The sequence below is a fragment of the Myripristis murdjan genome, chromosome 20, assembly GCF_902150065.1.
Source record: "Myripristis murdjan chromosome 20, fMyrMur1.1, whole genome shotgun sequence".
NCBI classification, from domain to species: domain Eukaryota; kingdom Metazoa; phylum Chordata; class Actinopteri; order Holocentriformes; family Holocentridae; genus Myripristis; species Myripristis murdjan.
In genome coordinates this window covers 23,006,909-23,025,133 of record NC_043999.1, presented here as the reverse complement: position 1 = coordinate 23,025,133, position 18,225 = coordinate 23,006,909, and the positions used below count along the sequence as shown (strand labels likewise).

General features: G+C 42.8%; 1 protein-coding gene across 1 annotated transcript in view; it reads right to left on the bottom strand.

Annotated features, from left to right (window-relative positions):
* ahrra (aryl-hydrocarbon receptor repressor a) overlaps positions 1–17,854 on the bottom strand; it is an 85,151-nt gene extending 67,297 nt beyond the window's left edge. Inside the window, exons 1-3 of the mRNA XM_030078867.1 lie at positions 17,595–17,854; positions 17,053–17,145; positions 14,940–15,121 (exon numbers count right to left, since the gene is read on the bottom strand). Coding sequence (XP_029934727.1) covers positions 14,940–15,121; positions 17,053–17,114 — 244 coding nt within the window. The 5' untranslated portion in view covers positions 17,115–17,145; positions 17,595–17,854. The remainder of the gene's footprint in view (positions 1–14,939; positions 15,122–17,052; positions 17,146–17,594) is intronic.
* Between the last annotated feature and the right edge of the window lie 371 nt (positions 17,855–18,225).

Here is an 18,225-nt window from a genome sequence, read left to right as displayed (position 1 = left end):
CACTAATAAAGAACCACAAATAAATCTAAACAGCCTAAATTGTAATGAAAAAGAGAAAAAAATAAATAAATACAGATATAAGCTAACTTCTTTAGTTTAATTCCTCTTGGCAACAAGCAATTTAGCAAATCAGCTCAACTTGGCTTCTCAGCTTTTTTGCTTTTTTTTTAGACTCGGCTGTTCTTCACAGAGTTCCTGTGTTCCCCCTCGCTATCGTCACTGCCTTCTTCCACGGGTTCCTCCCTAAAAACGTCACCCCCGCTGTTGACCCTAACTCGCAATGTCGCCACCTGCTGTTGTGACTGCATAACGGCATGCCTGGTCCTCAAATATAGGTCAATCTCACGTTTTCAAAGCTAATTTCAAGTTGAAAATATCATCTATATTCGAGCCAGTGCAGTACCACTTCACGTTTCCGTACTTTAGAATTCTGACATCATTTTTCCAGGTTTTATCCCGCCCTTTGTTTCTATTCATTCCACCATGAAAAATGAGCAAAATATTCACAATTATTGGTATGATCCTTCAAATGTCTTCCGATGCCAAAGGAGGAGCCATCGCTAAAGACGAGCGGTCGAGTTCAGGAGGTTTGAGACATTTGACAGCCTCAAAGAAGCCTCAAATATTTTGTACTTTGTTTTGGTCGTGTATTTTGGACTTCAATAGAAAAGTCAAGCTTATGAAAGTCTGAATCTCCTATATGCTTTATGAATACCTCCGTTTAAAACCAGTGAGAAATTCAATCATGACTTTGCTGTTAGCTTGCCACGGTAAGGCTTTGCCATGTATCGTGCCAGGGCAACGGTGTGACACAGTTTATTCATCAGCCGCGGTGAATAGCCCCTCCATCGGCTCAGTTTAGCCATCAGCAGATCGTATTACTGACACCAATGAGCCTTTTATCAGGGCAGCCATTTTAAATTGGGTGTGCAGTAGCTAATATTCCCTGGATGTTCACTGGGAGGAAACTGGTGGCAGTGTGAACCAGGATGGCGGCCAATATTGGGTTCAGGGGAGTTGAGCTGTGTCATGTCATCAATCGGTCCATTGTCGGCCAACCATGTGCAAAGTCTCACATCCACGCAACCACAACAATAGACGGAGATAAATGAGCCTGACAATGAAGGAAACAGATTAATACTCCAAAGCTCTTTTGTGACAGCTGCATCAATTTGTTCATTTGCATTTACACCATGTTAAACTGTCAAATTCCCACCCAGGCCAGATTTAGAGGACTGAATTTAAACCTTCTGTAAGAAACACACCATTTATGTTTATTTTTCCAAGACATACCACGGATCACATGCAAAACTTTTCCTTAGGTCAAATATATTCCAGCATTTTGCAAATGGATTGAGTTTTCTGAAATCCAGCAAACCCACAATAAACAGTCACAAGACTTTGTCTAAACTCAGAAAGCGGTTTCCGTGCAGAACCGCTCAAATGCCACAAAACATTTAAAAAATGACTTTTCCCAGGCTTAATTAGTTATCAAATGGGCTTTTAACATGTGGCTTTGGGCAGTACTAAGTCTGTTAGCCGTATTGTATGTTTGCACGAAGATCAACAAAGTCTGTTTGCTGCGTGGGGGATGGAAATAAATTGGATATGTGAAATTGTTAAATCTAACCCAAGAGGGTTGTCGTGGGGGTTGAGCGTGGCTCGAGTGACATACTTAAAAACAGTGCAACTGTGCCGCTCATCATTGGTACAATACATGATTCAATATTATTTTCAGCTCAAGTAATAGTTAAATAACAGATTTGCAGTTTACATACTCTGTGGGGACCATCTTAAACACTTGTTTTCAGATCATGTGAGATTTCTAATCTAATTGTTTCTCCAACCAGCATATAATAAACAACACTGTGTGACAACAGCCGGGGTTGGTCACGTTTGTAGAGTGTCTGCATGCTAAATGTGCTGCCATGATATTATCATCAGCCTAAACTCCAGGGGTATCGGTGCTCTTGTTGCCTCTCTCCTTGTTCCTCTGTGATTCCCTTGCACTGGCGAAGCGGCGCACTAGGCGGTAGCTGTGATAGTAATTACACAAGACAGCTTCCAACAATAGTGTTGGGCCAACAAAGGCTTCTGCTCCCTCTGCATGAGTCCTGGCTGTCTATTCACACTCACTCAAACTCAAACACACACACTCGACTTGTCCGTTCACACACACACACAAACACACCTCCCATTGCTCCTCGGCCGCCACTAGCTGTTACAGTTAGCGTCTAACGTGGGGCCCCCTCGGCGCTGATTTGAGTAATTCACTTATGGCCTTTTGTGATCCCAGGGGGCTCTCCTGGCCCCCGGGCTTTGTTGGAACAAGTCCACTCAAGCGAGTTCAGTGTCCGTGGCACGAGAGGCCAGGCCAGGACAAAGCCAGTGTCACGCCTTTGATTCAAGCAACTAATGAGATAGCTGTGAGGATCCTAAATGCATACAGCGGCTTCGCCATTCACAGCTCCCGACACATACAAGGGATTAGCATGGCTGGGCTGTCGCACTAGTTAACAGCTATTGTGTGGCTGATTATTGTCAAGGGGGCAAAGACACATGCAAGTGGGTGGGAGAGCGAGCCTGCATGCAACTAAGGCGCTGTTTGGCATGGAATCATTAGGCGGGTCACAACATCACGTTAGCCGCAACAGAGGGAATACAGTAACATTTACATTGCTGCAATACGTCAGCCAGCATCTATGAGCATCAAAACTAGGATTAAACTGGAGTGCGGGTCCTTTTTTGCCAGTGTTGGGGTTTAGAATAGCAAAAGCAGATAGCAATAGCTTTGGTGTAACAGAGTCAGCGTTGTCCTTTTATAATATGACAGAGATGATTTGAATCAACCGTCTGTAAAAGCCGCAGTGAAATCTGCTTTACCTTGCCTTAACAAGCAGCCATGCAACCTTAAACAATTTCACTATAATGAAGAGTTTTATTATCCCATGATGGTAAAAACACTAGTCCCTGACAAATGTTTTTTTTTTTTCGTATAATATCAGCACGCAAGTGTCCAGTATCAGCTTCAGTCCATTAAATTCAGTATTGGTACTGATATCCGTATCACGATCGGCGTTCCAAAATCCGTCTAACCCTACTCAGAGCATATAATTACAGTGATTGCATGCCAAAATAAAGTAAGGGAATGATAAAACCCCGAGCATTGGCTTTAGGTTAACCATGACAGCAAGAACACATTAACATTTACACAGGAGATGTATTAAGCGGCCATACATCTACTTTTGTATATAGAACTTGTGGCACGGGATTATAGACGTTGCATGCCGAGGAAAGAGGAAGGAGAAAAGCCTGAGCGCTGGCATTTAGGCTGATCACGCACTCCTCATGAAGCACAAGGAGATGAGAGGTGATTTTCTTTCACGGAGGTCAGTGAAACACACAGGGGCAGAACCCCATAGGGAATGAAGGACAAACGGAGGAAAAGAGAGAGAGAGAGAGAGAAAGAGAAAGAATGAATGGAGCGTTGAACACAGAGACGATGATAAAGGAGAATAACAGAGGAAGAAAGGAAGAAAGAAAAAAGAAAGAAAGGCAGTAACCGTGGGATGCTATGACGCATTGTCTGCTTGGACGCTAATAATCAGCGCGCATCACGAAAACGGGTTTACTGATGTGTATTGATCACCACATCGAATATGGGTCAAGAGGAGATGATTCACCCAGTGATCCAATGAGCTGTCAAACTAAATCATGAGAATATGGCCTGCTGGTGGGACGGTTCTGTATTTTTCCGGGATATGAAAGCTCAAGTCACAATTTGTCCCCTTTGTGTATGTTTCAGGGGAAATTCACTACAAGTACAGTATGTACACGCAGGGCTTCCCCTTTCTTAGTTTTAAAAGCTTTGTAATCGCTCTGGGTGAACTGGGGATTCCGTGCTGCGAAGGCCACAGCAGCGATGTCCAGTCAGCCTGCATCCGTCCTCAGGCTTGTTTTGACACATGACATTCAACTGATATGATGGGCCGGAGTCCTCGCTCCCCCGCGGGCTCGGAGGCATCGCGTGCTGGAGGACTGCACTGTGCAACTGTCCAGTGCACCGTGGGCTTTGAGAAATCAGCATTTCAGCACGGATTCAACTCTCTTCAAGTTGATACTAATTAACCGGGAAGTTTAACTGACAGCGATGATCCTACTGGCTAATTCCTTGTCCTCTGACACTGCGCTTGGATGCAGCGACGAGGGGCACATGAAAAGGTCAATGGGTTTGACCTTCAGTAGTTTTGCGGTTTACTTCAAAGACGCTAGATCTCATGATTCACTGAGAAACCCTGTGGCATGCCACTCCCAAAGGTCAAATCCACAAGCCTTTGTTTCTTGCCAGTCTTAATTGTATCAGCATGAGGAAAGAAAGAGGCGAAATTTCAACAGGTGCCTCATCAGGAGGGCATCGAGAAAGCTCTCCAATTACTCAGAAATGACTCAGAAAGGATACACTGAAAAGGCTGTGACCTCCATTCCCTGTCCATATACGCTGGATACATAAATATTTGAATAGTGGATATTCGGTTTACAGAGATGGACCAGTCCATATTTTCCTGCCCTCCACCCAGTGCATGCTGGGTTGGGCTCCAGGAATAATTGCACCAAGTGGGTAAAGAAAATGAACGAGTGAAAGAATCTTATGTTTAGAGCAAAAACATATGCATGGATCTGCAGTTACTTAACACTAGAGGGGCCAGTGGATTTTGGAGATTTAAGAGCAGGCCAACAAACCATCAGACAATTCTACTTACTATTTCCTTGCATGATTTAAAAATTATAAAAATACTGGTTTGCACAGAGAGTGGATCCTGGAAAATCCTGAAAAAAACCATGATATTTCATATCTAAAACTAAAAACAGCAGTCAATTGACCACAACTTGGCTTTTCTAGTGCTAAACTTTTTTTTTTTTTTTTTTTTTTTTTTTTTTTGAGTGCAATTGTAATCCATGTAGCTTCTTGCTGATTTATCGTGGCCTCTGCCCTACTGTCTTGTCTGACAAAGGATTGCAGAGTGGATGGCAAAGGGACAGTCCTGGGTCACCCAGAGTTTAGTAGACACAGGGGCTGTCCATAATGTGACCTGATGCACATTTTCAGCCGTAAGCAAAGCCTCCATTCAGAAACAACTGCACAGCACTTCCGTCTTCGGGAAGAGGAAAGGTCTGGACTTGTGCTGTGACTAGATTTGATGGCATAAGAGATAATAACAAGACGTGAACTGGCTGCAGATAGAAGTCAAGAGGAGAACGGTTACACTCTCTCAAAATGCACCGATGAAAGAATAAGGATCTAGACAGATAACTTTGTCTTGTTTCCTCTTCCCTCTGTAGCGTGACGGTTGGGGCAGTTACAAAATCTCCTGTCTGCTAGTTGACGTCAGGAGTGGCTGACGTCGGCCTGGCGTGTGTCTGTGGGCCCTGTGGCCTCTCTCTTCCCCTTTTATTACCGCTCAACCAGCATTTAGAGCCAGACTGCACACATCCAGAAACTACGGCTTGCACAGGCTCAGGAGCAATGCAGATGCACACACTGCTGGCTGTTGTGCGCATGCTTGTGTGTGTGCTTGTTTATGTAGAAGGTAGCGAGGCGACCTGCAGTTCGGGTTACTGAGCTGGACAGAGACGGGGACAGTTGCTCTTGAGTCTCAACACCTTTGAGCGTGTGCATGTGCGTACGGCTGTGCATGTGTGTGTACCCTGTCAACACCCTGACAGGATTGACAACTATGGGGGAGGGCGGGGCTATAACAGAGCACTCCAGACACACACTTGTAAACAAACTTGACTGGGACGCGGATCTGTTTACACCACAGACATTTATATCTGGGAGCTGGGTTTGTTTTGAATGCTGGCGTTAGGGGCTGATATGATATATTAGAAATTGATGATTTTCACAGCTGATCGTTTACTGAAAGCAGAGCGGCCGAGTGCTGCAGACATGGTGACGTCTCTTGCAGGAAAGCCGGCGCACGTGTTTAGATTTTGAAAAATAGAAAAATTATGTGACTTATGAGAGCCAATTGGAGGATCCCACTGCAGTGTGTTTAGAGTTGTGTTGTGTACTTAACAAGGTGTAAAAATGTAAATGTGTGTCTTTGTAAAAATTTCAAGGTTGTCGCTTAAAGAATAACTGCGGTCATCGCTGTTGGTGTTGCTTCCAGTGTTCCTGTTGTTTATGGATGAAGCAATAAAAATGATTTTTAAAAATCCATCAACTTAAAAAAATTAAAAAAATAAAACAATGAAATTAGCCTGGTGACCTGGCGTCCTTGCTTCCTTTATTATGATCAGTGCGTTGCTGTTGTCTCTAAGCCAAATCTAATAACCAAAAGGGGAAGTGGGCATGCAAGCAACACAGGCACAGAACTAAAAAACAGACAAATGGGAGACTGTGAGTGTGCGTGGATGAATGCATGTGCGCATTCTGTCAAGACTGTCTTTTTTTTTTTAGCCATTTAGATAGCACTCTGAAAAGGAGAGACTGATTTCTAGTGACTGACAGGAGCGCAGTGTTTGGTGGACTTTTACCAGACGTCTATTTCTGGCTCTCCTCATGCAGCCTTACCCGGTCCAAGACGTACATTAGATATTCCAACACAATCTGCTGCATAAAGTCTAAATATACAGTGTATCATTGTGGTTATCATCTCACTGGAAGCTCAAACATCAGCTTGGGCTAAGTGTTGGAAAGTGACTCCTGCACATGCCTCATGTTCCTGTGTTTTGGAGGGCGTTAACGTGATGAAACACAGCCTCTAGCAGCCATTTGGCCGACAATCGCTATAAAAAGTTGACCACGTTTCAGTTCAAACATGCCCATCTCAACAGAATTCAGGTGATGTGGTTAATTCTGTGCTGTTTTTGACTTGACTCATCATTTCACCTGATCCGGTGCTTTGACCATCTCAACTTGTTGACTAGCTGGTTTATCTGGTCATCTTGAGGCCTGCTGTTGCCAAGAGTTTTCAGCACGTCACAACATGCAACATTTCAAAACAGCACACCAATTCTGAAATACTCTGCTATGAATGTGATTCATGCGTACGGAACCATCTTTCAACGACAGAGAAAAAGTGGAACAATGAGAAGAAACATGGCAATCAAACGTTGACAAAATGGGAACCTGTGATTTTAGCATCACCTAGGCTAGTGGTGATAGCTAAGTTCTCCTCATCATCATGCAACTTGGCTGGCCAACAAAACCTAAAACCAGCAGTTTTCTCAGTTTAACTGAACTGACTCTCCTCAACAAAGGGCTAAAGACAAGACAGTTCACGGTGTCATACTTATCTTTTTTAGAAACAACTATGTTATTGGACTATTAAATTTCCCAGAATGTTATTGAATTGAGTTACAGCAATCATTTACAGGTTTGTCTCTTTTTCTTGTCCATCTGTTCTATCTTTAGACATTATTTCTGCACAGCTAAAGCACCCATTCTTCAATTCACCCCCATGATGCTGCTGGATGTGGTTGAGAGATTTCCTATTGATAACTGTCAAACAGAGACGGGCACACACAGAATGAAAGTACATACCAGATACTATATATAGATGAATACCTGCAGGTAATTTGATGGATAAATAAAGACCCACATACCTCATAGAAACACAGTCATGCACGTGGTGAAAGAGACAGACATGACTCTGGTCTCAGAGCTGTCAGTTTGCTTGAGAAGCCACTGTAACATGCTGGCAGACAAAAAGCACTTGTAGGAGCATGCCTCAGCTTGTGCTCAATTAACCATGAATGTCTGATATTTCCAAGACACTACCAAGGTCTCTAAGAAACACCTTAGTTGAGTGAGAAAATACAGGCAAGATGCCAAAAGCCATGAGCATCAGTGGGCCGCAAAATAGTGCCCTAGAAAATGAGATAATAGACCTATTTCACAGCAGCCATTTTGACATAAAATAGCAGGGTAAAGACGGGTCTAATGACATCAATTAAGGTGCAGTTGCATTTAAATGAACCAGTCTTTCCGGTGAGTCAGCATGAACAATAGCAGGACCCTGGCTCTAACTATATGCTATATGGAACTGAACCATAATTCATGTTATTAGTAACACCTGTGTTTACCCTGCTATTTTGTGTCAAAATGGCTGCGATGAAAAAAGTCTATTTCACTGATTTTCAATGGAGTTTTTCATGCATCAGTAATTTTAGTGAAACAAGTGAAGCCAGCAATACAAAGACAAATCACTCCACAAGTACAAAAAAACTATATTAACAGGTTGCCTTGGAAAATCTCTCACCAGCTTCCAAAATTCTGTTCATTCATTCGCTGATTCATTTACTCACAAAAAGTAACACTGACATTCTATACCACAATAAATGTTTTTTTTTTAAGATATGCATATTGCAATAATGTGGGAGAGCAGTGTGGTGCAGGAAGAAAAAGGTGAAAAACACGTGGAAAGGAAAGAAAGCTCTGCTAAACCAATTCCTGTTATAAGGCGTTCATAAGAGTGAAAGAGCAGCAAAGTGCAAAGGACACACACTGACACAGCTGGGGGAAAATTCCTTCCTTGTGCTCCCAAGGATGATGATGATGAGGGAGAGAGAGTGAGAGACAGACAGGGGGCATGACACATGCATATGGATTATCTCCAATGCCACTTGTCACCAAGGGAGTGATGCGGAATCTGATCACGGGGCCACGAGGGTCGAGACCACAGATGATGACAGACGCCGTCAAAATAAGTCTCCGTCACACCTCATCAAAGACTCACAGTCAAAATAGCCACCAAGGCCAGTGCGCGCGCACACACACACACACACACAGATACACACTATCACATATGCAATTTAATCTCTAACCGACAAATGGTTTGAGTCTTGCAAAGTAAAGGTACATTCAGCTCTTATCACTGGCAAAGAGTACACGCAAAGAGGCCACAAGCTGGATTCAAACTCATGAGGCTATGACCACATTACATGCAAACCAGTCCAAAGAAAGGGGTACCAATGATGCATTATATTTTCTGAGATATGCAATCATGCCAGCAGCTTATAATAATGCATTAGCATTAATACATGAGCTGAAATTAAGTCAGTTATCGTGGGAACCCTTGTTGTACATTAGCACCTATTGGATCCATACAGACAATCGCGCCTGTCCTTTATTATCGAGGCTCCAGGTCCTACGCCTGAAAAACCCCCATCTGATTCTCATCACAAGCCCTGTTGACTTCCACTCCCCTCTGCTCTCTGCACACATGCACACACACAAACACACGCACACACACACACACACACAGACACCATGAAACGGCTAGACCTCATTAGCATTCATAACAGTCCAATAGGCACAAGAGCACAAGAGGAAAAAGGGCAAGAAAAAAAAAGAAGGAACGGAAAAATGAGTGAAACTCCAGATCCCAAAAAGCACTGCATGTCACACAGGGCTAGACAATATAATGATATTATATCAATATGGTGATATAACACTAGATATCGTCTGGGATTTTGGATGTGGAAATATCTTGATATATCACAAGAGGTTTTTTTTTTTCTTCCTGGTTTAAAATGCTTCATTACAGCAAATAAATGCATTTTGTCTGAACTTATCAGACTGATGTAGCTAAATTATTATTTTTTTCTAACTGCCTTACCATTATATCCAAATACCAAAGGACTGTTCATCAAAAATATCATTGTGATATTTGAGTTTGTCTATATTGTCGAGCCCTAATGTCACATTTACTTTAAATAATGATATATCTAATAATTTTCTGAACCCTCTTTTGAGTCAAAGCAATGACTGGAAGGCTTCGATGTCTTGACAAGATATAAAATAATTGTAGTTTTTACCATTTCAGTCCTGTGTTGACACAATAAAAGCAGCCTCACAGCATTAATGCAGTTTCATTACCTAAAGGAATAGTAAAACCAAACTGAAGATGCAGTACATCCGCTTTAAAAATTTCACCATAATTACCTGATTCTCCCTAAGGTTTAACTGTAAGCTGACAGAGTTTGAGACTCAAAGCAAATTCCCAATTCAAACAATGAGATGAAAAGCGGTGAGCGAACACACACACACATACACACACACACACACACACACACACACACACACACACACTCATAAAACACATATGAACAGGGCTGGAGGAGGAGAAATAAAAGCAATCAGGGCAGAAAGACAAAGGAATGGGGATAGTTAATCCTTAGGGTAAATATTTAACGAGCTCAGCAATTACAGTGAGGGCAGAGACCTAACATGGAAGAGGAGGGGATTACAGCCTGCTGACTGTCAACGTGCGCACACACATACACACACACACACACACACACACACACACACATGAACATACAAGCTTGCACATATGCCTGAAAGTGCTGAAAATATAGAAACCCTGACCTAAAATAAAAGCTAAATAAACAGCTACAGACAGACAAACAGTTCCAAGTGGCCTGTAGGCCATGAACTGATGATTTGGATTTTTTGGGGGAGTTTGGTTTGTCCCTGTGGACTTACAAAGAAAGGATGACCAAGCAGTGAACAGTATGTGCACTCTGAAGTTGAAAGTCTGCAGGCGTCCTCTAAGGTTCAGGCATTTGAAAAGCTTTTCTATACGGTTGATGTACAATACAGGGCAGAGGTCCAACCACTCGCGTTGTGCAATAAAAAAAAAAAAAGATAAAATAAATAAATAAATCAATGAGACAAAGAAATAACTTGGGAGGGAAAAAAAAGTCTGGCTAATGTGAAAACTGAGAGATGCATTCAGCTTCCAAGTATAAAGGCTGGAAACTATATAAGTATCCTATTGTATGTCCACTCAGTCCAACATGGTTTATTATACAAGTTCAGCTTTATTCATGTAATTTTATCTCTCACCATCAAAATGTTTTTTTCATGTCTATCGCTCTTGTTATATCTTATTTTTTCACGTGCACTAATGGATATCTGCGTCCTCCAATTATTATCCAAATAAAATGAAACCCTGCATGGGGGCATTCAGTCACTACATCAAAGCTGAATTTCATGGAATATGATGATCTGACGATGTGGATCTCTATCTGATATTGCGTTTTATTTACACATACACACACTCACACGCAGATGCATACACATACAGCCTAGAGGTGTATTTGCATACAGTGCTCATGTACACACTGTCTGCTGTGCTCCACCCATGTGTAGTCACGCAACAGAGAACTGGAGCAATCTCCTGGCACCTCCAAAAACTACCTGCCGCTCCATTAAATGCATTTCTTTTCTTACACAACTGATGTAAACCTTATGATACGCTGTACTTGGGTTTCCCACAGTTTTGTTTCTGTTGAGTTCATCTCCAACTCAGTGGCAGTCTATAAATGATATGTTTTTGAAAGGCCAAAACAAAGGCTGGTTTGACCTTTTAACCTCTTGACCCAGATTTAGAGTCGACCCTGTCCAGCCAAATCACCATGCCTGGTCATTAGTGATGGTCGTGGGACATCAGTCATGACTCAACAGCATCCCTGGCCTTCACTCTCCACAGAGTCCCCCCAGTGGACTGGGAGGAGAACTGCATCAATATGTGTGGAAAAACCTTCATACCAGCTCTGTAAAGCTGTATGTTTCCATTTCTAAAAGCGATCAAAACTAAAAGCTGCAGGTTTCATGTTTTCAGAGACTGACTCATGCATTTGAAATGAGAAGAGAAGATTGAGGTATCAGTTTAGACCACAGAAAGGAAGGGGAAATGTCCTTATTACTCATCATAGATTGATCTGGAACTACTCTGGCCATACTCCCTGTTCAAATATCAATGGAAAAAAACTGTAATTTTACGAAACAACTGAGACGGCCAAGTTGAGGGAGAGCAGAGTGTGCAGAGTGTATGGAGAACCAAATCCCTCATGTTCTTCTCTAATTAATCTCATTAACGTAGCATCAAAAGACAGCTAAGCTGGTCACTACTGCCGCAGTTAACAACAGGCTACCCGACCCAAGGCAGGCAGGAGAGGCACAGTAAACAAACACAGGCCAGGACATCAGGTGCTTGTTCAAGCACTTCAAAGACAAGGAGTTAAAATAACCTCAAATGAGCGCATCTCTCAATGTGGCTTTGTGGCTGGTTGGTGAAACTGTAAAAAGTGAGCGGAGAGAGTGAGTGCATCCATTCAAATTGCAGTTCAAGGCACAATAAACAGGCATTATCACCAATGACTTTCAGCGGCTTCAACACACAGCAGTTTCACAGATATGCCTGAACCATCTCCACTCTCCATCCAGGCCCTCTGCAGCTCACACAAACCTATGCTCTCCACTGCGATAGTGGCAGACTCGTTCACCTCTGCGTGATCCGTCATCCAGGAAAGGCAACCTTAACAAGTCCAATTAGCACTTTTACCGCAGCATTGCGTGATGGTTAAGCTAACGAGCATCGATCAGGCTCAGGTGACGAGTGAGATGAAATGTGTGTAAAGTTGCGTGAACTCAACCACCAGGGCGCCCGTTGTTGGGTGCCTTGCCAAACTGCGATAGCGGATGAGGGAGATTAAGGATAATGTAATGCGGCAAAGGATCAGAAAAGGAAAGGGTGGGCGAGGACGGCCGCATGAGTCGAAGGAGGGATGACAGGGAACCGTTCGCCTCATGCGGCTCAGAATGAACAGTGAAAGTGGGCACACTGTTTGATTTGAACTTGCAATTGGTTTTAGATCTTAGCTTTGGTCATATCAAATTGTACAGAGTTTATATTCCAGACTCTTTGGGCATGCATTGATATCACCAACTCCGATTGTTTGCTGCCTCTAATTCAAGTTCAGCACTCCACAGTAGTGTGGCTCTCTAGGTTTTGACCTCTGTGATCACCACGGATCCTCTGCACTCTACCAGGACCTCACACATTCCTATCCAATTGCTTCGAAAAACAACTCCTAGCACTGGGAAGTCAATGAACCCCGGAAGACCCTTCCACTGCTGCTGTTCGCCCTCCCTCCATCGCCCAGCTTGCACTTTAGCAGTTGGGGCTTCCCTGGCAAGAAAAAGAAGAAAGATATTTGTTTTTTGTTTTTTTTATTTTAAAAAAAGGTAGCTCTTGTCATGCTCTTGTCTTCAGCGCTGTCACATCCAGTTGTGTCTGTAGCCTCTGTGTTGGCATGGCAGCCGCTGAGGCCACCGGCAGCAAAATACTTTCTGAAAAGGCCCATGCATATTTGAGTGCTTTGAGCAGATTGAAAAGCAACGCAAGGAGAGGACGGGAGGGAGTTAGCGGAGAGAGGGAGGGAGGGTGGGAAAAAGAGAGCGTGCCTCAGTGTGCCTTTTATTTACAGGCGGCTACAAGAGTTGGGTGACAGGGAATTGGGGCGCTTGGAGAGAAATCTGACTCATAAAAGTAAACTACACCATTCACCGTCCAGCGTATCAACGCGGTAGCTGTGATGTTATTACAGATGCCTTCGTCAAATTTAAATTACTTGCTAAAATTAGCCAGCCCAACTGAAATGTCATCGTCCCACAGGATAATACAGAGTGTATTATGCAAAGCTACATCTTTTATAAAGTAAGTCCCGGAAGAAGGGCGGCAGCAGACGAGGGAAAGACAACAGGAGAGCAAGCTTTCAATACTGCAGCAGCTGAAGGGGCACGACCACAACACAGTGAGCGAGGTAAACAAACAGAAAGAGGGCAGTGAAGACAATGTATCCAGACAACACAGAGGAGTACAGGTCCTATAATGTGCTCTGTACTGTTTATTCAGGGCCCCTGGTGTTGTCAGACACTATCTGTTGGCCTCGGTGAGAGTCAGTTCATGTCAGGGGGCCCGGGGGAGTCTTAGTCATGAGGCGTATAGGAAAAGCCACAAGGTCATGGGTTATTCTAGGATTCCAACTGATCATCACAGCATAATGAGTGCTGATTATTAAATCTTTTACTTTCAGTTTGTAAAGTGGGAGACATTTCATTCGATGCACTCAGATAGACGTGTATACACAATGTAAATAAATAAATGATAAATACCTAAATCATGATATCAGTGCTTGTCATGCTCACTGGGTTTTTTGGTTTTGTTTTGTTTTGTTCTTGTTATTTTAGACAAAGATGCCATGTGATGGTGGACTTGCTGACAATTTTAGCAGACAATGGGAGTCTGTAGCCCGGGGCCGCTGTTGTGTAATAGTGACTGTCGCTCAGCACCGCGAGGTGTCCTCCGTCTGACACGCAACCACTGACAAACGATCAGCCAGCGAGAGGCAACGCAGATGCAGATGAATATGCAACGTCTCTGCCTTTATCAGCCTTTTTCAGACTCTTTGAGCATCACACACTCACACACACACACACACACACCGTCAAAGTCAAACACACCAGCCTGAATTCTTGCCACCTCACAACGCACCACAGCACTAATGTCTTCCTGAAGGCCAATGCTGATGTTTTTTGAGCTGAAGACCATATTTTGAGCCCACATACATTTTTGGACCATGGTCTTGCCTAAGGGTTACAAAATATTTGTGTTTGCTGCTTGAGTTGTAAAATGGGATGTTAAAACTTTGCATTGAAACACAGGATACGGTCACAACTACTAATACTACTGCTATCATCATAACTAATAATAGCAATATATTCATATACTAGCGTGGACAACAATAAAATAATGGCATTAAATGGATTAAAGTAATTTCAGATTCCAGATTACCATAGACAGCCAGCTTTTTCTACAATAAAATGTAATCAAAATGCATCATATCCATCATATCAGAGGTGGATGACACTGATATCAATATACCAATTTACTGTGGCCAATATCTCATTCTCACAATAACACCAGTATCATTCCTGTATATCTGTCTGGCCCCACTTAGCACCAAATACAGCAACTGTCCTACAAACCCATGGGCCCTCATGCTCTCTCACACACATACACACACACACACACAGTCCCCAAAGCGCTCCACCACTGGAAATGCCTTCCCCCACCCTCCTTTACCTTGGAAGAAACTCTTGACACGGAGGTAGGAGACGGCGAGGCGCAGCACCGACAGCTTGTCCAACTTGGAGATGACATCCGGGGGGAACGGCAGCAGGCTGGCCAGCCGGTCCAGCTCGGCGTTCAGCCTGTCCCGGTGCCGCTTGGACGGGTTGGTTTTCTCATTGGCTGAGGACGGCTTCCTGATGAGGAGACGGGACAGAGGGGAAGCGAGAGGGGGAGGAAAGGAGTTGGATTCAGGTGAGAGAGGGAGAGAGAGGGATTGATGGGGGTGTGGGTGAGGATTTGTGTGCGTGCCCGTGTGTGAGGCACATGCAATGCACCATTTCCAGGGATACAACTAGATGTCATGCATTTGCGTGTACAGTGAGAGGCCTTTTTGCTAAATGACTTACAGCTATATCCCATGTGATGCTCCAGTCTAAATACCTGGCCAGATTGAGAGCCACTTCCACACGCATTTCAATTAATAACAGACAGCATCACAGTTCATGAGCCACGCAACTAGGTGACCAAAATATCAGTTTAGAAAGAATATTGGTCCAAAATGCTCCCCTATTGTTTATCTGTTCATTTACTTTTATTTATCTGGCTTCCGAATAGATTTCTGGTGGTCCTGTGTTATCTTTGCTCCCCACTATAATAATAAAAATAAGATCAAACTTAAGCTGAGGTATGACAAGTTTTGACACCTGTGGACACCCATGACCATAATCAACTCGCCCCTACACAGTCATGTTTTTCTTTCTGCTGTATTTCTCTTTTCCTCATTCTTTTCTCACAAACACCAGGAACTGCTTCTACTTCCCACCGAAAAAATGAGAAATTCCTTACAAAATCAGCCTTTTTAGCTTGACATAAAACTTGTACGTTTACATCAGTGTAATCTTACTACAGCCACTAACATTCGCTGTGGCTGCTCAGTTCTTTTTTTGGTGAGGTATTAAAGGTACTGGATGTACAGTCCCTCTCAGCGTCGGAGAGAATGTAGAATGTATCTCAGGGATAGGGTTGTCTGTATATTTCAGCGTGGTGTGCCAGAGCTTTACCAGCTGAACTAAACATGATACGCATATTCACTGGTGGCGTCTGATTTCTACACCCGAGAGAGATTCTGTTCATCTCCAGAGAGACACGCAACTCTCAGATGAACGCTACCCATAGCATTACACTGTCTTTCACTCGTGTTGCTGATGAACTGAACAATAATGTAGATTTGTCACTGAATTTCACTGATATCTATAACAATATACTGTACATGAGTTACACAAGGAAGCAAAAACAACTCTGAGGAAATGCCAGGCACTGCTGATCCTGATATTGAAAAACAACTGATGTTAACTACAGCATTATAAAAGTTCCGAGTAACATAACACAATCTTATACCAAGTAATCTAATTCAGAATGCCAATAAAGTTCTGTCAAATACATACATCAATGCTGTGGCGAGGAATTCCCTTTAGATCTGCAGCAATGATGTGGCAAAACATGAAAACTTTATACAGGCCTGGTTAAATTACCACTTCCCTCCTGAAGATCTTACATAACCGACGATGCAGTATTTATGACACCAGCTGACAAGACTGTCCAAAAAAAAAATATGTTTCCCTCAACATTAAAACTAAGGACACTGACAACATCAACAGCAAATAGAAGAATTTCTTTTAAACTTTGGGTCAAAACATGTAAATGAAAATTAATTAAATTTTAAACTTCATGTGTTAATTCAAAGTATCCCTTTTCATCCAGTGGCCAGCACTGAGGGATTTAGTGTGAGGTAAAATTAACATGCTGTAGTAAAAGCATGTTATAAGCATGCCACTGTTAATGAAACAATAACATGATAAAGTGAGCATGCTCTACTAATAAAATATGCTATACCAAATATGAATAAAAAAAAATAAAAATTAATATCATGTTTACACAGTGATAGTCCTGTTCCTTGTAGTCAGAATAAAGTGGAGCTCAATTCTTCACCACACAAAACTTTCACTCTAACTCAATTAAGAATGCCACAAGTTCTCCCTGCACATCACCAAAGTGAGTGATCACGCTTTTTCCTTTTGTCAGTACACTAAGCATTTACTGAACGGAGTTAAGAGTGCTGCTTAACTGTTTTTGGACGGGCTTCCTCCTCTTTCTGCCCGCATACATGCAGTCTCCCGGAGGGATCATGGTCCTGCTCTCCGTGGAGGTAACAGGTGCGCTGCGGATGAGAGAGACACATTAACTTTGCATAGGAACAGGGAGAGAGAGAGAGAGACGGCACTATAAACATGTACAGCCTGTTGGACTGACTCATAATAAATTATTGCATGGGGTGTAATTGTGCAGTAAGTGCCTGCATCCTAAAATGAAAGTAGAAGTAATTAATATAATAATTAAGAGTAACAAAAAACACCCATGTTAATTAACACGGTACTGAGATTTAGACATCTGGAGGCGTGAATTCAAGCTCCACATTAATTGCAAAATGAAATATATCTACAGTATACTGCAAGTTCACATCCACATTTAGGAAAGGCGGAGAAGTCCCGCTGCATCCTTTACTAGAATAAAATAAATACATGCGGTAAACTAAAATACCACAACAAACATTAAATAAAATAAAAAGACTGCTTAATTACAAACTAGGTCCAAATGCAAAGCACTCACCAAGACGATGTGTGGATATCAGTTAATTCCAGTATAGTCTCTAGTAAAGAGTCTCATTCAGTTTAAATGGAGAAAATAGATGCGTCTCTCCGGGTGCACCGACTCGGTAATACCAAATTATAAATCCACAGGAAATAAAATGGAGCGTGGACGTCCTGTTAGAGCTCCGAGCTGATGTTTTCATCAGCTTTGCACTGCTCGGGGCAGATGTTGGCTGATGCTTTATACCCAATTGAGTCGCCTTCACTTCCTCGCGTTTCAGGTGGCGGATTCCTCTGAATGACATGTCGAGCTCTTCGCACGCAACTCTCTGCCTCACAAACAGAGCAGCAGCGCACACACACACACACACACACACACACACACACACACACACACACACACACACACACACACACACACACACACACGGCATATGGTGCCTTCGAAAGCTGTCGGAAAGTATGAGAACTAACATTCACAAGCACACATCAACAAACAGTCTGCACATATGAAGGGGCACACAGTCACTTCATCCTTTAGGTCGAGTCCCTATAACTTATATTTTTTTCCACCAAAACTTACCATGTTGTTAACACTGGCTAAATTTCTGCTGTAAAAGTGTGGAGCAACGACTAATGACTGGCAAAAT